This window comes from Phyllostomus discolor, chromosome 4 (genome assembly GCF_004126475.2).
Source record: "Phyllostomus discolor isolate MPI-MPIP mPhyDis1 chromosome 4, mPhyDis1.pri.v3, whole genome shotgun sequence".
Taxonomy (NCBI): Eukaryota; Metazoa; Chordata; class Mammalia; order Chiroptera; family Phyllostomidae; genus Phyllostomus; species Phyllostomus discolor.
The window spans coordinates 78245615-78271786 of NC_040906.2; the positions used below are offsets into that span (position 1 = coordinate 78245615).

At 34.5% G+C, this 26172-nt stretch overlaps 1 protein-coding gene across 1 annotated transcript in view; it reads left to right on the top strand.

The window, feature by feature from the left end:
• Window positions 1–26172, top strand: part of LRP1B (LDL receptor related protein 1B) — a 1792671-nt gene that overhangs the window by 814824 nt on the left and 951675 nt on the right. The window contains exons 4-5 of the mRNA XM_036023545.1: window positions 8341–8460; window positions 15441–15569. Coding sequence (XP_035879438.1) covers window positions 8341–8460; window positions 15441–15569 — 249 coding nt within the window. The remainder of the gene's footprint in view (window positions 1–8340; window positions 8461–15440; window positions 15570–26172) is intronic.

The window sequence follows — 26172 nt, forward strand, 5'->3', positions numbered from 1 at the left end:
CTGGGTTGTGGGCCAGGTCCCCAGTAGGGAGACAAAAGGCAACCACACATTGAGGTTTCTCTCCCTCTCTATCTCTCTCTCTAAAAACAAACAAACAAACAAATAAATAAGAAAATAAATAAATAAAATCTTAAAAAAAAACTTTTTGCTGTGGTTAATGTTTCCATATCTGTTGGAGACATTATAATCAGGTGCACATTTCAGAAGAATTTACCTAAAGAGTATCTTCTCTGGAAGACATCAAAAAATGCTCAAGTGATTTGGGGGCAAAACTAGAAAGCCCTTCTGCTGTGAAAAGAAGCAGCTGCTAATTGCTTGAAGAGTGTGTAAATTACAAGAATATTAACATAGATATTCTGTTGTACTGAATGAATGATTAATTTTAAATGGTACAATTATAATAAAAATAATAAGAATGAAAGATTTACTGTATGGCAGGCAATATTTTAAGAACTTGGCATGACTTACTGCATTTAAACCTCATGACAACCTTATGAGGCAGTTTTTATTATTATACCTATTTTAGAAATAAGTAAAAACATATGTATAAAGTGCTTAAAGCATTTACCCATCACCATGGTATTAGGTACCCAACAACCTTAGTATCTGGGGAGTTCAGTGCAACAAATATCCAAAGTTTCACCCCTATCAAAGTCCAGTGAGGTTCAGTGGATATTTCCCGTATTCTGTTTCAGGCACCCTCACTTTGAGGTCTCTACCATCCTAAGGCCCTATGAGACATTTATTGTTAGAGATCCTGTATCCAGAGGGCTGACAAGTGACAAGGAGACAGTGGAAGATTGTCTGAATTCTTCTAGGATCAGTTCAGGAGCTGGCACACACTAATTTTGTCTATATAGCTTTGTCTAGAAGCCAGATATACAACATCAACCTAATGGCAGGACAACTGGGAAATGTCATTGTTTTATTTGCCCAGAAAGAGGGAACAGCATCGGTGAACATTAGCTACTCTCTGCCACACTCACATAGCTTGGAATTAATACATTTAGGGTTAGACCTTTGATACCCTGGCTCCACAGTCCTACCATAAAACTCCACTAGGTGATGAAAGAGATATGAGATTTAGTATGAATCAATTTTCTATCCTTCTAGAATTCTTACTAATACAAATTTAGAAACCTACTTCTTGAATCTATCTCTAAGTTAAAGAATAACTTAGAAACTTAGATACCTCAAAGATGCACACTACTTGTAAACTGTTAACTTGCATTTGATAGAAAAAAATACTCATATTTTTATAATATTCTCCTATACAACTTTGTAAAAATATTCCTTAAAAATAACAATGTTGTGGGCCCATATTGGGTGAATATTTATTAATTGAAATATATTTAATTTCTGAAATAATGCCTATTCTCCCTTAATTAAAAGGGGCACTTTCCTTTAGTAATAATGCTGAGGGAAATACAAATCAGATATCATGTTTGTATATCTGTTTTTTTTTTAAACTTTAGGGATTTTTTTTAAAGATTTTATGTATTTATTTATTTTTAGAGAGGGAAGGGAATATATAATAATATATATTATATATATAAAATTATATATATAATATATATATAATATATATATATATATATATAGAGAGAGAGAGAGAGAGAGAGAGAGAGAGAGAGAAATCAATGTGCGGTTGCTGGGGGTTATGGCCTGCAACCCAGGCATGTACCCTGGCTGGAAATCCAACCTGCGACACTTTGGTTCGCAGCCCGCACTCAATCCACTGAGCTATGCCAGCCAGGGCTTGTATATCTGTTTTCTGACTTGCATATATCATCCTCTTAGATACTAGTGGTCTTCCCACTTCAGTCTAAGATCCAAGCCAATGATCATGTTGCATGAACCATTAATGTGCTTCATAAAAGTACTCTGTGAAGACTGATTCAAGTACATAATTTCTGCTCTACTCAAATAAGCATTCTAGCAAAATTATTCTGATGCATTTTATTACATACATAGTCATTATAGTGTTGTACACAATTAAGCATAAACTACAAGTGGTTTAAATAGATGACATTATAATAATTAGTATTGCTTTCAGAGAGTCAAGCCAACTTTTAAATTTTAGCTTTTCATGTTATTAGTTTTTTGTAGATCTCCATGACTTGTTGGAAGAATGAATATTTATCATTTTACCTGGTATATGATACCTGGTACCATGTACTATTTAATCATTTCCCTACACCTCTCTGCACTTACACAAATTCTCAAAGAGATAAATTCAATAAACCAAAAGCGAAGTTCCCTGTTGTCTCTTTTGCTTTTTTCAACACCAGACCCCTAATACTCAAAACTATTTGTGAGGTCTGGGCTTTCATAGTCATTTTCCCACATTTTCTCTTATTTCTCCTCAGTTCTCATCACTATCCTCATGTTGTTAACTTTTATCAGTGTGTGTTGGATTGGATTGGATTAGAAAGAGTGGAAAGATGGAATCAATAGTCTGGATTTTTCATGTCAGATTGAGACAGTGGAAAAAGACAATTGGGCCACAGGAATTAACTGGAAAAATAATCCATTTAAAGCACCAAGTTAATATGCTTCCTCAAGGTACAGACAAAATAAATTCAATCGTATCTCTACCTTTCCTCTCTTTATCCTATAACATATTTAAGCCTTTTCTATGAGAAAACTTTCTCATTTCCTCTTTCTCTCCCAGTCCCTTAATACATTTATATTTGTCTTCTCTGCTCCACTGAAATCCTTTTCTAAATATTTTAATTCAGCCCTGGTCATCATGGTTTAGTAGGTTGGGTATCATCCCACAAAACAAAAAGTTTGCCAATTCAATTTCCAGTCAGGGCACACACCTGGGTTGCAGGCCTGGTTCTCAGTTGAGGTGTGTGCAAGAGGCAACCCATCGATGTTTCTCTCCTTCTCTTTCTATCTCCCTTTATCTCTCTTTAAAAAAACAAAATAAAATCTTTTTAAAAAACCTTAATTTTGCTTGATGTTGTTAGGAAATCCAGAGCATTTTTAAAGATTTACCCAACTATGTTTTTCTAAGGTTTTAACATTGATGTCTTTAACAAGTGTCCCCATTGGCAGGGGCAGAGCACTGATGGCTTTGCTTACTTTGATGAACTCTTCTTCCTCCTTAGGTTTTCTGAGGCTCTCTAGGTTCTTCACCTATGTATTTGAGTATTTATCAGTTTTACTAGTTAACACCTTCTCCTCTCCTTGCCTTTTAATACAAGATTTCTATGGATTTTAGTTGTATCATAAATGTTCTTTATAAGGAATTATTTTCCTCTTTGGGCTTCAATTACTAACTTTACATTTTTGACTTCCAGATTTGCATCTGCACTTGAAACTTCTTTTATTTTCTTTTTTTCTTTTTTATAGGGTCTATCATTTTATTTTTTTTCAAAATATTACTGATTTTTAATTTGTTTTTGCTTTCCAGATGCAAGGGAACTGTTTTCTTTCTTTCTTTTAAATTTTATTTTAATTGTTGTGCAAGTACAGTTTTCTGCTTTTTACCCCATCCCAGCCCACTCCCCCAGCCCTCCCCACCTCCCTCCCATTTCCACCCCACCTTGTTATCGTCCATGTGTCCTTTATACTTGTTCCTGAAAACCCTTCCTCTTTTCCCCTGAAATTCCCTCCCCTCTCCCCTCTGGTCACTGTCACCCTGTTCTCTATTTCAGTGTCTTTGGTTAGATTTTGCTTGTTTATTTGTTTTGTTGATTATATTCCTGTTAAAGGTGAGATCATATGATATCTGTCTTTCTTAAGTAGATTCAAATTCTCAACTTTCCTCTGGCCATTATCTCATCAACATTTTAAACTAAATAGTCAAAGGCAAACTTATGATTTTACCCAAACCTCCAGTTCTCCTATTATTCTTAATTAATCTTATTAGTACTATTAACTCCAGGTCATTTGCTTTCACCAAGTTTTTGGCCATCCATTCACTTCAATATTCAAAGTCTCAATTTATGAATTTTAGATGTCTTTTCTTCTTCCACTGCTTTTTTCACTCATCTCTTTCCCTGCTCTTAAGTACTTTAAAACAATACAAATTAGATATATCACTTCTATCCTCAATAACTAGCAATGATTCACATTATAAGGACATAATATTCTACTTAATCTATACTTAATCCACTTTGCCTGGTCCCAAACAATTTCAGTCCCATTTTGTACAACATCCAGCAGTATGGTTAAGCTATACAAGGTTATTTATCTCTGTACTTCTTGTATGCTTCCATATCTTTTTATTTTTATTTATTTCTTTTGTTTTTTAAACATTTTTATTGTTGTTTAAGTACAGTTTTCTGCCTTCCCCCCCTCCCCACCACCTCAGCCCTCCCCACCTCTCTCCCCTGTTTCTATCCCTCCTTGTTATTGTCCATGTGTCTTTTATAGTTGTTCTTGCAAACCCTTCACCCTCCCCCCCCTATAATCCCCTCCCCTTTTCCCTCTGTTCCCAGCCGGTTCTCAGTTTCAATGTCTCTGATTATATTTTGCTTGCTTGTTCATTTTGTTGATTAGGTTTCTGTTAAAGGTGAGATCATATGGTATCTGTCCCTCACTGTCTGGCTTATTTCACTTAGCATAATGCTCTCCAGTTCCATCCATGCTGTTGCAAAGGGTGGGAGCTCCTTCTTTCTTTCTGCTGCATAGAATTCCATTGTGTAAATGTACCATAGTTTTTTGATCCATTCATTTACTGATGGACACTTAGGTTGTTTCCAGTACTTGACTATTGTAAATTGTGCTGCTATGAACATTGGGGTGCATAGGTTATTTTGGACTCATATTTCAGGGTTCTTAGGATATATTTCCTGCTTTATTGGGATGCAGTTTCATAAATTTTGTCTAGATGAGCTCTTCTAATCTTTTAAACTTCAGTTTAAACTTAATTTATTTCACTTAAATTATCAATTAATTTTTTTCAGTTAAATTATCTACCCCCATTTTTAGTCTCTGGGTGAATCCTTCTTTACTTCAGCTCATGTATTTATATTTTTATTTAGCCAATATATCTTTTATCCTATGATTATGGCTGTTTAACATTTTTTCCCACTTAACACCACCCACTTCCACACTCATGGTATAATCATTTAATTGTGTAAAGCACTTTTGTTACTGGTGGAACCCCAGCACAGGACATTGACTAGATGCTTAATCACTGTTAGACTAAAGTAGCACATAAGTGCACAGCAATTTTGGGTTGAATCTACCATAATCAAACAAGACTTGACAATTCCATTTCCTAACTTGAAGTTGTAAATGAACTATCGTTAGAACCTAGTTTAACACCTGAGATTGTCAATTTTCATACTAGAATTAAGCTATTTTAGTTTTATTAATTCATTTATCCTATAAAATGATAAAAACACTTCCTGTTATTTAGCACATTACTAATGACAAACAAACAAAAACTATACACCATGGTGTCAACCACTATCGGGCTGTGCAGTGGGGATTAGAAGTGTTATTACATAGGTACCAGGACACAGAGGAATCACCACATAGGCCTTGTATTTAGAATAACCTTGTTTCAAATGCAAGCACTGTCATATGTGTGCTATATAACCTTCGGTTATCAACCATTAGCTTTCCATCTGTAAAATGTAAATTACAATAACTACATATTTGACTCTTATGGAGTTTCAAAAACACTGCATATTTAAAGAATTTGACATAGATGTATAATTTGTAGTTATAGCTGCTGATGGGGAAAACCAAAATGTAAATGACTACCATAATGCAAAGCAAAAATGCCACAATTTTTGAAGAACCATTTATTCCATATATTTCGTTAATAATTAATTTTATAGATCAAATTACTATTCTTTGTATATTATGTAAGCATTAACATTTCAATTAGCATAAAATTAGCATTGATCCCAAACCCAAACCTATAAATCAGATATAATTGATTTGTGTATTGGAAAATTTATACCCAAGGAACAAAAATTGTTCCAAGTTTTCAAGGAGAAAGAATTTTAATATAAAGTATTGACTATAATTAAAGTAGTGGAAATTAGAAGTTGTAGAGGAAATACCTAGCTTTCCCATTGTACTACAGTAAGGTCCCAGTCAGAGGAGAAGCTATGATACTTGTTAAGTTCACCTCTAGCATTTCCATAGACAAAAGAAAAAGATCACAGCTTCTGCCCCAGTGAACTTTAAGGGTTTACAAGGAGAGGAGAAATCCTGCAATGGAGGTTGTGGAATAGGAAGGAAGCCAAGGATATAGAGCCCTGGGGACAGTAATAAATCTGTATCAGGAAACAGTAGTTAACAAGTAAGATGACTGAGAAAATACCATTGTGCTTACCAGCATCAAGGTCATTAGCAATATTCACACAAGCATTTTTGTGGAGGAACGGATGGAAAAGTTTGGTGGATTTGGCTTAAGAAAGAAACAGAAGGGTAGAGAGAGAGAGTGGGTATGGAAAATTTGTTCCATTGCAAAAAGGAATTGGACAATGGTGACTAGTAGGGGAGGTGAGGTCCAAGTTCTTTGTTTTAAATTTGGAGAAAAATAAGAGCATGTTTGATGCTGAGAGTGAACTAGTATAGGGTTCAGAAAACTTTGTGTAAAGGACTATCATAAATATTTTAGGCATTGTGGGCCATAGGTCTTTGAAGCAACATCAACTATGCCTTTATAGAGTAAAAGCAGCCATAGACAATATTTAAACAAAAGGGTATGACTACATTCCAGTAAAAGTTAACTGATAAAGATCAAGGCTCTAGTTTGTTTTAATATAAAATTGAAAGCATTTAGAGAGGAAGTAGAGAATAGCCAAAATTATGTACTTGACTAGATAAGAGGCCATGGGACTTTTCAGAAATTGAGGTTGGGGCTTTGATTCTGAGTTCAAATAAGTTTGAAAACAAAAAAGAAAAAAAATAAGCCAGGTGGTGAAAGACAAATACCATATGATCTCACCTTAAAAAGGAACCTGATCAACAAAAGAAACTAGCAAAATATAACCAAAGACACTGAAATTGAGAGCAGGGTGATGGTGATCAGAGAGGGAATTTTAGGAGAAAAGGCTGAAGGGTTTGCAGGAGCAATTAGAGAGGACACAGGACACATGGCCAATAACAGGAGGGGGTGGAGGAGAAAGGGAGGTGGGGAGGGCTGGGGGTTGGGCTGGGGTGGGAGGAAAGGCAGAAAACTGTACTTGAACAATTAAAAAATGTGAAAAATAAATAAATAAATAAATAAATTTTTAAAAGAATATGCAGAGATGGGTAAATATGAAGGACAAACCAGTGGAAAATCTCTTTTGATTGCTTCAGTTTTCTCAAAGAAGTAGGAAGCAAGATTATCATATGTGAGGTACCCTTAGGAAGAAGATTTAGAGTTTTAAGGGAGAAGATGCAAGAAAAAGTTATACAAAAGAATTAAAAAGTAATTGGGGTAAGAAAATACTATAGAAAGTTAAATTTCTAGTAAAATACCAAATTTTCTGTTTGAAATATTCTTGCTGTTCTTTCTCACATTATTAAGCTTTTCATAAATTTTATTATAATTTATATTTTTCTGAAGCAGCAGCTAAACTTGTGGCAAATATCATCATATTTTAAACTAGGTTTTATCTTCAAAACTTTTATTTTTCTTCCCCGGTGGGGCAGAAGGTCGTTATAATTCATTAATACCTTTATTTTCAAATAGAAAAAATGAGTTACACAGTCCATCACTATATTTTTCTAGTTCAGCAAATTTATTCCTGTTAGTATTTATGCAGTGAATATATTTCTGTCACTTTAGCTATTTCATGCATGTGTCATATTGAATTTTAATTTCTTCTGAGGGCTTGCTAAACTCTTTCTTTAATGATATACTTGCTCTGAAAGAATTCAGAAATAATAAAATATATTATGTCCACTATTTTTCTAATATTTTGCCACTAATGAAAGATAAATTATTGAAATTGAATATATTCACATTGATGCTATGAAAGTTGCACAAGAATCGGTAAACCAAAACAAGCCCTCAAAAGATAGGGAAAAAATTGATGTATTAAATAAGAAAGGCATGTCATAAATGGTGAAATCAACCACTAAGTTGACATTTTTCTCTTGAAATAATTTACTGGAATTTGAAAAGACTTTGTGGCTTTGAATGTACATAATAAGCTAAAAAGTGAAAGATCAAACAAGTAGACCTGAAATTTTGTTAACAGCACTTTAAACAAATACAAACCAGCATATTTTAGAGGGAATAGATACTGTTTGTTTTCTTGACCAATCACAGAAACTTTGAAGGATGTACTGAGTAAAAATTAACAATATTTAAATTTAGACCCTGTACATATGTGCATAGTCATATAGAAGTATTTTTTTTTTCCTCTACAGAACTGTTGCCCAAGTGCCAGCAGTTGAATTGTCAGTATAAATGTGCAGTGGACAGAAATAGTACAAGGTGTTTCTGTGAGGATGGATTTGAAGTAAAAGAAGATGGAAGAAGCTGTAAAGGTAGGTATGACTGATGACTATTCTTTTTACTTTTTTTACAGAGGCTTAGTGAACAGTTTAATGAAGTATCTTTGCATACCTACTATGTGTTCCATGCAGTATTTATATTAATTGTTTTCCCTGAGATTTCAAAGTTGATACTCCTCTGAAACCACAAACATATATATTACAGATATGCATTTATATCAATCATTTTTCAATTCATGTTGTAATAATATCAAATATGGAAAATATCAACAATGGGAAACACTTTGGTTAATGATTAAAACATTGGATTTAATTATTTTAAATTTCTAATTGTATTGTACCTATTATATAGCTGCAGGGTGATATACACTTGTTATTACAAAGTTAGGTTAACACTAGTCATAATATTCTTTATAATTTTTGCATTGGTAATTCTGACAATTGACATTTTACCACTATCAATAATGATGAACATAAAAATATTTGTGTTTTTAATGTCTCAATTCTTGTTTTTGAGACATTAAAAAGTAGTGTCATTTCAGAGAGTAAACATGTTTACTCTCTGAAATGACACTACTTTGCCTTACTGAACAATTCTAGGTTACTTCTCTCTCTCTATCTGTTTCTCTCTCTATATGTGTATATATATATGTGTGTATATATATATATCTCTCTACAATATAAACTTTACATTATTATTTTATATTTTATTTAGAATATACATATAGAAAATATAAAATATAGAATCTATATATAAAGTTAAGGAATATCTGCATTGCCAGAGATACTAATAAATGGAATATGTTCCAAAGAAATCAGCGCTTTAAAGATTTCTTTAAACCTTTGCTTCAATGTCATAACTTTTACCTTAAAACAAGAATTTTTTCTTTTCTTTATTGTTGTTCAGTTACAGTTGTCCCCATTTTCCCTCCATCACTCTAGATCCCTCAGACAAAATATTGTTCAAAATCCTAATTACAAAACTGAGCAGTTTTACCCTGAGAAATTAAGTGACTTGGACTAAAACTCAGATCTTTAGAATCCATTAGTTCTTAATCTAAGGAGGTGCATTGCTCTTTAATGAATATTTTGGCCTCAAATTTGTAATTTGTTGGGGTTTTTTCTGCATTATACAAATGTAGTAGAGACATTTATTATTAAATGTCTATCAGACCCAGAAACTGCATAATCTGACTACATGAGGACCAAACTGATATATTTATTTGAATGACATTATTTTTAAACCAACACTTACACATCAGAAGATTCCACATAAATGGATAGACTTTGGGGAAAAAAATCAGATCTGGCAAAACTAGACTTAGGTTCCTTACAGCAAGGGTGTCAAACTCATTTTCACAGGGAGTCACATCAGCCTCATGGTTGATGAGCCTAAAGGGCTGAATGTAATTTAAGGGCTATATAAATGGAACTATTCTTTAACAGTTAAGTGAGAGCTTGGCACTGCTGCAGGGTAGAAACAAGGGGCCTGGTCAGATAAAAGAAGGTGGAGGGCCAGGTTCAGCTTGTGGGCCTTGTGTTTGCCACCTGTGCCTTAGAGTCACAGAAATCAGTTCAAATGTGAATAGTACCTTTAAACATGTATAGAATATTTAGTTCAAAGCAACAGTTGTCATTCACATGTGGTAGGCTAACATAGCTGTACTATAGCTGTACTGAAACCTTCTTACCCTGTTGCTACACCTGACTCCTACAGGAATCTGAATTTTCATCTCTTTTTCATGGTTCTCTTTCTCTTTAATCTCTTAAATAAATCCATAAAGATAGCCACAATCAATTCCTCTGTTGAACATAAGTAAGAAATTACACAACAATAAATACGGAAGGTCATCAGTGGAAGAAAAGCTCTTTTTACTGTCCCTGTACTCTTGAATGGCCAGGTCTTGACATAATTTACACATTCCAAAAGCCATTTTTCCAAGATATTTTACATTATTTTATTATATTTTGTTAATTATGTTATTACAGTTGTCCAGATTTCACCCCCTTTACCTGCCCCCCCAACCCAGCACCCCAACTCCCTCATGCAATCCCCCACCATTGTTCACATCCTTGGGTCATGCATGTATGTTTTTTGGCTACTCCATTTCCTATACTGTACTTTATATCCCTGTGGCTATTCTGTAACTACCTATTTGTACTTCTTAACCCCCTCACCTCTTCATCCATTCATCTACTCTACTGTTGTTTTCCTATAAATTATTTTTTATTTCAATTGGCATGCCCTTCACTTCTGACTGGATCTTTTTAGGCTCTTGGGTTCCTCACTAAGTTCCTTGAGCATCCTTATACCCAGTGTTTTGAACTCTACATCTGATAGATTGCTTATCTACATTTCATTTGGCTCTTTTTCTGGAGTTTTGATCTGTTCTTTCATTTGGGTTATGTTTCTTTGTTTCATTTTGGCTGCCTCCCTGTATTTGTCTCTATGTATTAGGTAAAGCTGCTGTGACTTTACATCTTGGTTGTGTGGCCCAATGTAGTAGGTGTTCTGTAGGGTCCAGTGGCAAAGCCTCCCCTATCACTCAAGCTGAGTACTGAAGATGCACCCTTTGTGTGGGCTGAGTACACCCTCTTCTTCTAGTTGAGTCTTGAACTTTGTTTGCATATCAAACAAAGGGCTTTTGGGATTTTGGATTTTCCCAGGCCAGTCAGCTACAAGTTCAGCCCTAATCTGTGTTTTGCCTGGAGCACCCTGCCTGATCTGTAAAGCAATCTGAGATGGCTGCTACCAGTGCTGGACTTGGAGATTGCCAGTGAAGCCAAGCTGTGAATCGAGGCTGGCTGCTGCCAGTGCCAGGTGTGGGACTCACTGAAGCCAGTTTTTGCTTGCTTGATAGGATTTAGGAAGTTGTTACACATGAGCTAAGCAGCTTGGGTGGGCCTGTAAGTTGTGTGGGGCAGAGTCTCTGGGGATCTCAAAGATCAAATAGCGTCAAACAATGTTAGCCAGATTGATGGATTCTCAGATATAGCACCAGCTTGCCAGCTCTATGGAGGGAATGGTTTAGAGAAGGGATGATGGCCTCTACTCACCTTGATGCCAGACACTTCAGTTTCTCCCTGTATACAATTGGTGCCTTTGAAGCCGCTGCACTGGTGCTGGAACTCAGAGTGAATGAGTCTGATTAGGTTTGTCTGTGTGTGCGTTCTTTAAGAGTAACTGGTTGAGGTTCCAAAAGTTTTTTTCCACTGAATCTACCCCCATTGGTTTTTGCCCCCAGAAGTTGTACTGACTTATCTTCCTGACACTGGAACCCTGGGCTGAGTGTCTGGTGTGGGTGTGGAACTACTCACTTGCTCCCGGGATATCCCTCCTGAATTTTTGTCCACCACATATTGGTGTAGGACCAGTCCATTCCACATCTGTGCTCCTCTTACCACTCTGGATGGATGTGATTGGTTTTATTCCATGGTTGCCAGACTTCTTTCAACTCAATTTCCAACAGTTCTGAATGATGGTTGTTTTAAATTTTAGTTGTAATTTTGATGTGGTTGTGTGAAGAGGTGAGCCACATCTGCCTATGCTGCCATCTTGACTGGAAGTCTCAGACATTGTCTGTTCTTAAAGGGAGAAAGAAGGCAGCATTACAAGTAATGGCATGCCTATTCCTTTGCAGCCAGTTTTGTGGAGTTATATCCGTGTCATAGCAGTGCATTCTGGCTAAGGAGAAAGAACAAAAGAAATCATGAATTATATTTCTCTCCTGGACAATATAATGATATCAAAAAAACTAAAATAAGTACCAATAATATTAAAGTTGAAACATGTGAAAATAGATAAGAAACTTTTCTGCCACTATGGACTGGACTTGACCAAACAAAAGATTTGATTGATTTTTTTATCACTGTAGACTTAGTTTTAAGCACTATTTTTTCTATCCCCAAAGATACTTACTTCAAACAAGTCATTCACAAATGCAGGCTAGGAGCAAAAGAAATCTGAGAAAAATGCAAATTAATACCACACAAATGCATAGTTGTCTAATTAAGGTGGTCCCTTAGCTTAGCAGTAATCCTTTTGCTTTTCCTTAATAAATGTCTTTCTTAGCTTTTTGGGGGTGGGGAGTTGGTCAAAGGGTAGGACTAAGAGTTCCCCCCTTTATCATCTATTTGGTTTTTCAGTGACTTGCCCCCATCCTGACATTATCTAGTAGCTCCACCCTGAGTGACCTCATTAGCAGACATTCAGTGTATTCCAAAAGGCCTCATTATCAGCAACAAAAGGCACTCCTATTGCTCAGAAAACTTCAAGGGTTTGAGGAACTGAGGACCAAAACCAAGTATATATTTTATTATTCCACAGCAGTTTGATCCACTTCACAGAAACTTCAGTAGCCATTTTGTTAGTGTCTCTCTCTTCATCCTTTTCCTGTCTCTTTTCTTTATCCCTTTCCTCCAAAATTGTTTCCAGGACTCCCAACTTCTCTTCAAATTCAGTATTTCCAAGCTCCAATGAGGAAACTCAATTAAGAGACTGAAGTTTGTATGTAATCTATGCCATTTAGGGCCTTAAAAAAAAGCACATTCCAGTTAAGTAGATTTATCTGCCACTTATAGCTGTGTCCCCTCTTCACTGTGCCAAGGTCACTAAACAGTGTCTGAACTGCCAAAACCTAATGACAATGTCAGTACCTACACTACTGAATTTCTTCACTGTATAGAACACTATGATACTATTGAAACTCTCGCCTTTCCTAACTCCTTACATTTCTCCTGAAGTCTCTCCTTCAGAGAAGGCTCCTGGACTTCTTTCTTGCCTGCCGGTTTAATGTTGGTATCCTGCAGTATTTTGCTCTAGCCAAGCTTTTCACACTTCCCCCTTCTGTTTCATTGGGATCTAACCCTCTGCTATGTTTTTTTCTTTGTGCTGTTGTTGTTATTTGTTTGTTTTGTTTTGCTTTTGCTTTTAATCTGTTACCCATATGCTGTTTACTCCCAAATTCTCTAAGACAGATATCATCCATCTTGCCAATCTCATATTTCCAAATACATTTTAGTCATTTACTCAAGGATTTCCTATAGACTCCTCAAATACACACATCCAAACCACACTCTTTCCTTCCATGATATCTCCACTTAAATCCATAGTTCATGTAAAATTGGACCACCATTCAATTCTGACATATCCAATTAATCTTTACATGTTATTGATTCTATTTCTTTTCTTTTTTTTTTTTAGAATCAATGTTTATTCTTTTTTTTTTAAGATTTTATTTATTTATTTTCAGAGAGGGAAGGGAGGGAGATAGAGAGAGAGAGAGAGAGAGAGAGAGAGAGAGAGAGAGAGAGAGAGAGAAACATCAATGTGCGGTTGCTGGGGGTTATGGCCGGCAACCCAGGAATGTACCCTGGCTGGGAATCGAACCTGCCTGGGACACTTTGGTTCCCAGCCCGCACTCAATCCACTGAGCTACGCCAGCCAGGGCTTATTGATTCTATTTCTTAAACGTTGAAGTCCATTTATTTTTTTCATTTCCATTGCCCCTACTTAGTTCAAAATATAATTTCTTGTGTGAAATTAGCACATGACTAATTTTCCAGGATCTCTTCTTTACACTCACCAATCCATTTTTTGTGTTCTAGTTTTAAAATACAAAGTTGATCATATAGCTCATTTAATTAGTGCTTCCCAGTGCCTAGGTCTAATGTACAATGGTTTAGTTTAGCATATAAATAACTTCATTATCTGGCCCTAAAACTACTTTCCCCATGTCATTTCTTACCACTTCATTACACAACCTTACTGCACTTGATTCTTTTACACATTTTTGAATCCCCCACATTCCAATGCCTTTTGCATGCTGTTTTTTTAAACTGGAATGCCTCATTTCACTTTGTCCCTTTTTATTCAGTATGAGGAAACCCAAAGTATTCTTTAAACTCAGCTAAGTATGCAGGCTTTACTTAATATTCTTCCTCCAATTCCAAGCAGTTTCAGTTACTTTTCTATGTCTCTATCATAACAGGGTATACCTCTATTATAAGGAAATCATAGAGTCAAAATTGTATTTAACTAGGCTTGTTTCGCTTAAGGGTAAGAACCATGTTGCATCAGTTTTGGCTCCTTAGGAATGAGTATAGTGCTTGGTACAGAGAACAGTCTGAATGTACATATTAGTCTAAATTATCAATTGACAGAATTTTTTAACCTTGTTGGTTAAGAATCATTAAATACTTGCTGTTTATAGAGATTTGAACAAGTTGCTACAGGAAGGAAGTACAGGGAGAAGAAGGAGAGAGGGAGTAGAAGGAGGACTATAAATAATAAAATAAAATTTAATTAAGATAATATTTTTATTTTAACAAGTTTCATATTTTTATTTTTTATTTTAACAGCTTAATATTTTTTATCTTAATTTATAATCTTAATTCAAACTTTATTATATCTTTTCCGTTATCACTTAGTTCCTTTATATCCCCTCTCCCCAGCAATCACCACACTGTTGGCCATATCCATGAGTCCTTTTTACTTTTTGCTCAGTCCCCTACCCACTCAGCTCCCACCCACCCCCACTCATCCTGCTCTGCATCCAAGTTTGCACAGTCTGGTTCAGAACTCTTATTTAATATATTTATTGAAAACCATGTCACTAGACTAATTCTTTGTTGAAATAGTGAAAAAGCCAGTGTCATAAACACTAGAACTATTAAAAAATGCTAATTGTAGTGCATCTGAATCCTTTGCAAAATTATCTAAAGACTTCTAGCTTGCCCATCAAAAATGTAAATAAGCCCTCTCTTAAAATAAAATATGATATTAAGTTTGATCATGTATCTCTCTAACTATTAAAACAACAATGAATTAGCTGATTTTTTTAATTTTGTTTTGTTTATTACCATTTTAATTAGTGTGGTTTTGAAAAGACATGGAGTTGGCCCTTTTTAAAAAAACATTAATCTATTTCCATAGTATGAAAAAAATGTTTTCCTCAAGGAAAAATATGCCTAACAATAAATTTGCTTAAAAATGATGCTTGTTTTCCTTTTAGATCAAGATGAATGTGCCATTTATGGCACCTGCAGCCAGACCTGCACAAATGCGCATGGATCCTATGCTTGCAGCTGTGTGGAGGGCTATGTACTGCAGCCAGACAACAGATCTTGCAAAGCCAAAAATGGTAAGTTATCTTTTTTTGCCCTTCCAGAACTTATTTCCTTCTTCAAGTTCCTTTTCGTTAGAAATGTAGTAGAGCAATATGGACTGTGAAAAAAGAGATTTTTTGCTTTATTTTAATTCATTGATCCATATTCAGAAATCCAGAGCAGTTCCTCCAGTTGTCACTGATCATTACATAACTCAATATTACAGGAAGTTTCTAATGAGCAAAAAAAAATGTTTAAAAGGAATGGATTGATTGATTTGAATTACCCAGCACTCTCCTGGACTAGGCAGTGAGTTCCTAACTAGTTTCTGTTTTCCCTCCAAAATTTATACTCCACATAATAGTTCAAGTGATCTGCTAAAATATGTACTAGATTATGTTACTGTCTTGCTTAACAATTTCCCAATAACTTTCACTTACCATACAAATAAAATTCTAATTCCTCACAGGACCTATTAGCGCCTAATCGTCTGATACCATTCAACTGTCCAGTCTTATCTCCCACTACTCTTCTTTTCATCACACATGAGTCATCTTGGTTTCTTTCTCCTTCCTCAACCACATTGCTCTTGCACTGACATCTTTCCACTTGCTGGGTTATCTGCCTACAATGCCTTTCCCTATGATATTCACATTTTTATCATTCAAGTTTTGACTAAAATGGCAACATTCAGAATGACCTTCTCTAACCATTCTACTTAATGGTGTATATCCTCTTTTAACACTATCTTACTTCCTGGATTAATTTCATTATGCATACCTATTCTATCAATATGTGATTTTTAAGTTTTATTTTCTTAAAATAAAACTGATTTTATTTTAAGAGTAATTTATGTATTAGTTTTATATCTGATTTCCCTAGAATACTGTAAGCACTAGACTATAGAACTTGTTTGTTTTATTTGTTGTTATTTACTGAGTTTTGTCATTGCCTGGAACATATAGGTTTTCAATGTTTGTGGATGGAAAGAAGGAGAAAGGGAGGGAGGAAAAGAGGAAGGGAAGGAAAAAATGAACCTTTCTTTCTGATTAAAATTGCTAAAATGAGTGTTCTACTCTTAAGTGTTTGAATTTCAAGTTTCAAGACTGCCTTTCTTTTACCTCTAACCTATAAATAAAGCTTATAGTTTTTACATAGCATTTCAGCCTACCATAAAAACTCAATGAGTATTGTTGATTTGTTAGTGAAATGTCACGTTCAGAGGTGATAGTAACAATAGGATAATATTAATTTTTGTGGACGGAATTAGCTTTGAAATAACATAGGAAGGTATTATACATCATATTCCATCTGGCTTCTTTTGCCACCCCCCAAATCTGGTTTCATTTTATGCATTTTTAAATTATAATGTTTTGATAAGTTAATGAATGTCTGTCCTCACACTCCTTTTATTAGCAATTGGAAAATTAGATGTGGAATGGGATTCTCTTTTTCAAATCCAGACTGAGAAAAGCATTGGATTTTTTCAGCAAGCTGCTGCTGCCTCCCTTTACAATATAAACCCATGTTATAATTTCAATTATTACACTGAGATAGTATGTTTAATTATTTACAAAACATATTTGTGTACAAAATTGCAAAGCAGAAACTCTTTTACTTCTTAGTTTATTTCTTTGAATTACTGACTTTGTTTATGAAACCTTATTTATTTTTCAGGGGCAATCCTTGAGAAAAATTAGGTCATCTTTTATGTTCCTCTTTGCCCACCACTGAGAGTTCTGATTTTAAATATTGATGGCGTAAGGAAGGAGAAGGCTTATTCTTTGCTGTTTCTATAGATCCATACAATATTGCTGTGGATACACAGGAGGAATGCAATGTAATAAACTCCATACAAAGAGGCGCTTTCCCTCTTTCTACATGGAAAAGGTTTCTGAAAATAAAAGAATGTGACCAGAGAGGCTTGGCACATGATGATGCAGTGCTGTCTCAAGGAGATTTGATGATTCTAGAATATATAAATGTCTTCACTTCTAGGTCATTGGCTCAATGACAATATTGAACCAGAGTTTGAAAAATATGCAGTTTCCATGGGAAGTTTTCTGTGGTTTGTAGTTTTATGAAAATAAATTGCTAGTAATAAAGGAAATGGACACAAATCTGTAACATACACTGACTAGTTCAAAAGGCCAAATGGATATTTGAACCAGTGTATTTGTACAATTCAAAAGGAAAACTATCAGTTTTGCTTTAGTTTCTGCATATTTATAACAAGTGAACCAGAGGACATATTTGGCTTTAGTTTTACATACATTTATATTTCTTTCATTGGCTTTAAGATTTTGTACAGCAATCTGATTTTACTGTGGTGTTGTTGTGACTGATGGATGCTAGGAAAAATTTTCACATCAAACCGCATTTGCCATAAGTCTTGGTCATTTCTCCTTTCTGTAATCTGCCTATTCAAATTGTCCTTTTTTTTTCTTCCTCTATAATTCTATTTTATTGGACTCCAGAACCTGACTTTCCTCCAAGTCAAGCCAGAGTTTCAGGGATCTCAGAAACTGGGAGTGCGGAAAACTAGGGAAGCTTAGAACAAGCTGACTCAAGACAGCTGATATGTGTAAAAAAGATAGCTAGGCTTTAGAAGGGAAGAACAATAGAAAAATAACAAGCCCAAAAGATACAATGGGAAGCTAGAAATAGACTCAGGAGGAGGGTTCTGCAAAGGCCTTACTAGATGGTGGGAAAATAAAAGTTCCCGAAAGAAGTAGCCTTGTGTGTGAAGGAAGAGAGACAGGGAGTCAGCTGCCTGGGAAGCTGCTTTTATAAAGGTGATGAACTAGTTCAGCGTGGGATGATAAGATGGTTGCTCCCAAGCTATTCACCTTGAAGCTTGTTTTCAGGCCTTATATTTAATGTGACAACTGATCCTATTTGGTAAATTAATCTAAGTTAATCGATTATCTCTCCTTTGTAACATAATGCCCGAGTCCAAGTAAAATTCATAAGACTGAAGAACACCTTTAAGAACTAACTCTGATGCAGGGGTCTGTAGGCTCTGTAGCAGATGGGGTAAGAGAGAGATTAATGTTAGGCAGGAAGCACTTCGATTTCTGTTAATTTATGCAATGCAGACAAGTTATTTTCTTTTCTACACTTAGTAATATTGACCTGATTACTGAAATATAGAACCAATCATTTCAGAGTTGGGAGGAACTTCAAAGGTAATCTAGTCCAACTATCCATTTGATATTGAAAGAAATAACTTCCAAATGGAAAAAAGTCTACAATGTATATAAAAAAACTTTAATTTAGATATGCATACTTGATAGTACAATGTAGGAGGAAATATATTAAAATATGAATGTCATGATGGAGTGTTTATTGATTTGAATGGGACACACAATAAAAACTAATAACTTTTTATTAAACATAAGGACTTTCCATTTGAAAAAAAAGTTTTAAAATTAACTGTCAAAACATCTGTAGTTATCTAGTGAAATTTCCTGTATATATTTTACATTTTTCTGGTAACCTGTCAAATATGAAAATAAAAAGGTTTAATTTTCTGATTTAACTTCCTTTCTTTTAATTGATTTAAACTGATTTAGATGCAGAAATATGTGTCAAATGAGAGTACCCAGGGCTGAAAATTGGCTTAAGTAGTATTGGTAAAAATGAAAATATTAGCCAAATGTGTTTAATTCAGGAACCGTTTACATTTTTATTTGTGATAAACTCAGGCCCATTGGACTGTATTTTTCAGTGTTGCAACCACTTGCTGAAGTCAGACACTTACCCCAGCATACAGTTCTATGAAACCAACACAGCTCTAGTTGATTGCACAGTATAGTAGCAGAATAAGGAGTACTAAATAACTGTGTGCTTGTCAAAATGCAGAGGCACTTCATTAAATGGTACTGTGAGAGACAGTGTACCTCTTTGCCCTGGAACAACCAGAGTAGTGAGAGAAGAGAACTCTTGAAATAACTTTGGGATTCTATTATAGCTTATAATTTGCGTTCACTTATTGAGGGGAAGGGAGGAGTGTTAGGTATTTAGGGATTGGACCTCATTGTTGAAATAAATGCAAATCATAATCTCTATAATCCACAGAAGCATATTTCTAGCCAGTGTTAGATAGTATTTTTATACCACATGCTGTTTTCTTTACTACAATTCTTAAAAGAAAAGAGAAAGGGAGAAGTAATACAAAATATAATTTTCTATGCCTCCTATATCTAACACCTAACTCTGTTATTATGTGTTATTTTCTTTTGGAATTTCAAGGAATCATTCATGGTTTTTCTACCAGGGTTGACAGGAAGAATACACAGGTGCCTGTATAGAGAGGGAGTAGTTTCTGGTCAGAGTATCAGAGCGTCTCAGCCACTTACAATGCTTGGGACTCCATTATTAAAATATATTTTCTTGCTTTTTTCCCCTTTTTAAAAAGAAAATGTCTATATTAAAATGTAAGTGTCCTTAGGAAGGGCAACATTAAGTATTAGTAACCTTGATAACTTATGAGACTAGTAGATCAGATCTGTTTTAATATACCATCTGGCTAAGGACGGCTTCCTGAAGAATAATATGTGATTATGTCTTGACATATGAAGATTTACTACTCAGAGTTTTTATTATCTTTAGGTAGCCCAAAGGCCTAGTCACTGCAATTTGTCATTTAATTGAGGCACAACCGTGAATGGTGCTTGATGTCATGATGGTACCTGAGAAACTCTGAGCTAGGCATGAGCCCAGCAGACCAGCATCAACAGAGTAATCCAGATTTGTTATTTACGCAATCCCATATGCATGGCAGAAATTATGTATACTGCAGTAAGTGATAAGTGGCAGAAATATAGCTCAGTGCCTGGAAACAGTACATGCATAGTAAATATTTGTTGGATGCTTTAAATAATTTCCTTCCTAAACATTCAGGAAGCAGAATAAGGATACTGGGATGCTGGGGATCAATTAAATAAAAATCAAATTGCTGGAATAGTTTCAAAGGACAATGGAGAGTTTTGCCAGTTTTTTTCCCCTGTTATTCAGGGTTCCTGCTGCCTTGGTTATACTACTGATGTCAGGGAGCGGTTTGGGGAGTTCTGCATTAAAGGTGTGCCTTCTTCACCAAGGCCCTGTTCAAATAAACATACAATTCTAGTGTGCTTGCTTTGCAAAGATAGCTGAGAACAAGCTACTCCTCTTGCAATCCAGTAGTATCTTATAGAAATACCGGAGCTTTGTAACCTTTCTTTGAAAACTTGGCCTGGCTATTGAATATGTTTCTCTATTTTTTGGAATATTCCTACCCTACATCTCCTCTGGTCCTTCACTCAGTTGGAAATCACATTTCATGACAGGGTAGGGCAAGAATTTCTGATGGAATTTTCATTACTCAAATTAAACATCGTATTTTTTTCCTGCTCAAACATTGCAAATAAGTATGCCAGTGTTAAGATATAATATTTTTGTGGTTTTTATTTGTTTGCTTTTTTGCTAGAGCAAATCACTTTCACAGTCTAGCACCTTCCTTGAGATACTGAATCTTTTTTCCAAGAACAAAGTTGCAAGATTGATAATGGTGAACATAACCACGGTGTCTTATGTGTCATGACACCTTTCGTTTACCCACAGTCAAAGAAAATGTGAGATGTAGAAAAAAGGCTTGTCTTCCATTGTCTTTACTACTTACCATTTTAAATGCAATCTTGTTGAGGACTGTTTGTTTGGGCATAAATAACTATATGGCCACATTATGAGATCTAGCTTTGATAATCGGTAGACTTTATTTTTACAAATGGCACAATGTAAAGATATGAATTTCTATCATGCTATTTAATTTTCTTGTAGAATAGCGATTGAACTGCTAATTAAATCTTCAATTTTAAATGTGTGATAGATAATATGCTCTATAATTGACTCCCTTTGTCTTCAAATGGGACAAATATAATGAAAAATAAAAAAAGACATATTTATATTTAAAGAAAGTAAGTATAAGGTTTAATTTTCAGATGAGGCAAGAATATATATATATATATATATATATATATCTTTTCTATTGCTTTTGGGGATAGTAGAATTATATAGCTATTAAAATCTTAAGGGGGAGAGAAAACTTAAAACTTGAGAAAAAAAGAAAATTTTGTACTTTGTAATAATACAAAAATGTTTTCAGAGAGCCTTGAAAGCATCACCTGTGTCAATTTCAAACAACAAGGTAATAACAGCAGTTAGAGAATTCACCTTGCCATTCTTTTCTCTAGAGTCCATCTTGCCCTTGACTTTGATAACTAATATTCTACATATTCTCCCCAGTCAAGCTGCTTAGAGTTATTTCAGTCCTGAGAAAAGAAAATTTGTTGTATTGATTGCATTTTTAAATGTATGTGAGCATTTCTTTTTAGCACTAGGGCTCACAAAGGCTTTATCTGTGTTTTCCATGCAAGAAAAATGTTGCCAAATCATATGAATTATGTTTTTACCACCTTAAGAAGTTTAGGACAATTTACTGTCAAATTACAAAGAACATACTTAGGAAAGTAGCTAGATGTTTGGTATATAATCACCACTGAGTACTTCAATCTAATCTATCTTTTTAATAATATAACAAAAAATTGGAATCTTAAATATAGGTTGTATATTTACATCCTATCAGAAAACAATGAAATAGATTAAAAGGCCTATCCCTTTCCCACATCTAGATAATGAATTTTCATCTATCTACCTTCTTCTATCTTATTCACAGATAAGAATCTTGTTTCATATTTCCCTGAGAAATTAGAAACAAGCAAAACAGAACCTTTTCACCACAAACTTAATTAAATCTACCAATCTATTTGAATATAGAAGTAATCACTCCATTTTCCTCTCATGTGAATCAAAAAACAAACTGGCTTTCTTCCTAAGGCTAGTCCTGCAATTGTGCATCAGTCTCATTTTCTTCCACCTGTTCCAGAAGTAGACTCACACAATCGCCTTCTTTATTTCTTGACTTAGCAATGTTTATTTTTCTCCTGTATCATTCCTATCAGCATACAAGCGTGTTGTAACATTAAAATGAAACAACTCTCTTTAAATCTATATTTCTCTATAATACCACTCCATTTCTCTTTTCCCTTTATTAAAAAGAAACTCATAAAATGTCTTGTCTCTCCACTTCCTCTCCTCTTTTGAATACACTTCAGTGGATCTTGCATTCGTATCACCCACTTAACACCTTTTTTGACAAGGTTACCAGTGACCACCAGTTGCCACATTACTCAATGATCAGTTTTAGCAGCACCTTTTCCTTGTCTCCTAGATACTTTTCCTTTTAAAGCAACACATTCTTGTAGTTTTCCTCTTATCTTATAAAATATGTATTTTTTTCACTTTATTTTGCTTCATTATTCTCATTTTGCCAGTATTTTTGGCATGATTCAGTGTTAAATCCTTTGAACATCTCTTACTTTATTAATTTCTTAAGGGCTCTTATTCTGTATTGTGACTTTAAAAACACCCCGTTTCATGATTTTATAGAACATCTGGAGACTGAGACTCCCAATTTCTTATCACCAGCTGTGGTCACTCTGATGAACAAAAGACTTACTTGGATATCGAGATCCAACCCAATATCTACACATGTGAAAATAATGAAAGTTTCAAACTCTGTTTTCCAAACTCTTGATTTTCTCGCTTTGTAACAGTGCTTTCTTCAATGCCGCGATCTTGGTCAGTGTCACCCCCATTTACCAATTATTCAAGTGAAAACATTGGACTCGTCCATGACTTCTTTTTTTTCATAAACCCTCTGTTTCAAACTTTTAGATATATTCTGATTTAACTACTCCCCCTAAGGGCCAGCCAAAATTCCCATTACTACAAATGCTTTACTTCTCTTTACAGAATTTATTACTAACAAATAATATTAAATAGTATTCACTACTTGTTTGTCTGTTTCCCCTACTAAAATATAAGCTCTATGAACATGGAAATTTTATTAGTTTTGTTAACTGCTATATCTCTAGCATCTGCAGCAATGCCTGGCAGAAGATACGCATACTCAATAAATATTTGTTAAGTGAATATGCAAATACTGAGACAGTATTTTCTTTTTTAGGAGGCAAAATAAATGTGGCTTTTGAGGTCCCATACTTTTATACAGGAACTACTTTTATGAAGAAGAGTTATTTAAAAGCAAATTTTAATGAGCCAATATCTATTACATTTAACTCAGGCATCACCTATTTATAATTTAGAGAGACATGTCTAAAATGGGAATAATGTATTTATGTAGCTAAAGTAGTTCCATCGTGCTACAGTTAGAAAGGTGACTAAAAAATTCAAAAGGAATGTGAACTGATCATCTCTAGACTATCTGCTAGTTTTTATCATTCAATAACCTAATATCTGAATGAATTATTCTTACAAATTTTGAGACTCACTAATATAATCTTTCAATGATTATCGATTAAACGTATTTTATTTTTCTAATTAAAAGTTACAATGCATCATTTATTTCATTTTACTTATTAAAATATACTGTCATTTTCAAACTTACAAATTCTGTAAAATACTTTTTTAAAACACTGGGGAGTCCATATCCATACATTTGTCAATGTACTATTCAGTTATTTTATTTATTTATTTTTAGAGAGGGGAAAGGAAGGAGAAAGAGAGGGAGAGAAATATCAATCTGTGGTTGCCACTTGTGTGCCTTCTACTGGGGGCCTGGCCAGCAACCCAGGCATGTGTCTTTATTGGGAATTGAACTGGTGACCTTTTGGTTTGCAGGCCCATGCTCAATCCACTGAGCTACACCAGCCAAGGTTCAATGTATTCATTTATTGTACACTTAACCATTTGCCAAATAAGGCCTCAGATAATAATTTAAATACTTTCTTATTCTGGTGGACCACCTCTTTAAAAAAAACAGGGAAATTGTAAGGACTGCTAACTTTAAAATAAGACAATGTTTTGTTTTGGTTTGTTTTATTTTGGTGAGGGAGGCGGCATGATATTATTAATTTTTATTGTCTTTGTGAAATTATCCTTATTCCTGTGGTACAACACATTTCATTGTCTCTTAATCATCACACTTCAAATGAAATATCCTCTAATGAAGGTACAAGTATTTCATTAGTAAGGTGTAAATAGTAAAAATGTTTCACTGTTTGAAGTCCATGGTCAATTTGGGTTGATCAATAGTTTACAAGAGTGAAGTTTTACAATGCCAAAGACAAAGCTGCAAAACATGACACTGGATTAGTGTGTCAACACTAAACTCATCATCTCTCAAAAGTGACTCCATTTTCTTTTCTTACATTTTTTATAACAACATCATTTTCCTCATCACTCAAATCTTAAATTTCTGTGTAATCCTCACAACCCTCATTGTCTGCGTAAAACAATCACTATAATTTAATACTTCTATTTTACTACACCAGCCCATCCCTACTTAAGAACTCGATGCCATTTATTTTAGGCCCTGCCAACCTGTTTCCTGAGAAGTTAAAATAGCATTTCTGTGTTACATAATACTGATATCCAATGGCTGTGTCCACAAGTTATTTTTTTTTCTTCATGATTTTTGGTTACTATATTCATAGTTAAAAATATAATGGCAATGCATTTCTTTAGTTACATGTGTAGACCCTAGTATGTTACTGACCTTCTAATGATTCTCTGCTGCTTATTTTTCTCCTAATGACTTCTGCTTCCAGTAGGACTGTTGGCACACTTGGCCGTTCTTTCTTTCTCTTCTACATCAATCTAAACAGAAACAAAGATACATTTCCCCCTCACTTAGCTCTTTTCCAACCTCACTCCAGAATACTACATCTAAAGCAGTGTGTAAACAAAACTGTTAGATATTACTTTCCCATCAGATATGAATTATACTATAATACACTATTTTAAAGTAAAAGCAAAGAAACTTAAACATTTAACTGGGGAATTTATCCATTCCAGTATATTCTACTCACCCATAGAGTACCCTATGAATCATTTCCAACTTGATCTTTAACACAGTTTTTATCATCTTATATTATGCAAAGTTTACAGTGGCTTCCCATTGCACCCTGAATTAAAAATAAGTTTATTATCTTGATATTAAGTAACTGCAAACTTTTCTCAACCTACTTTCTCAGCCACTATAAACTCTATAACTTTAAATCTAGTTCTTTTCACTTAGTAGCAATGTGATATTAAACAAGTTACTTAAATTCTATATAAATTAAGTTTTTTATCCATAAATTATAGATAATGTTAGAACCTTATTTTAGGTATGTTTTGAGTATACAATAAACTAAAAAATATGAAGCATGCCTTGCAGTATCTGGCTTCTAAATTATGCTCAAAAGGAGTTAGCTATTGTTACTAATATTGTGAAGTGTTTCTACCACTCAGACCTGCTCTAGCCTGCAGAAAACCAAAACACTGAGGTCAATATCTTCCAACACATTCTACTTTCCCCCACATCTTTGCTTTTGTTAAAACTACTTTTTTTTTCCACCTGACCTCTTTATTTTCAATGCTGCATGTCCAATTCCTGTGTTTCCATTAAAACAAGGTTGAGATCACATGCCATCTCTATTAAAGAACCTTTGACTTTACTAAACGGGTATATCTTACCCCTGACTGGCATGGCTCAGTGGGTTGAGCATTGTTCCACAAAGCCAAAGGTCATCA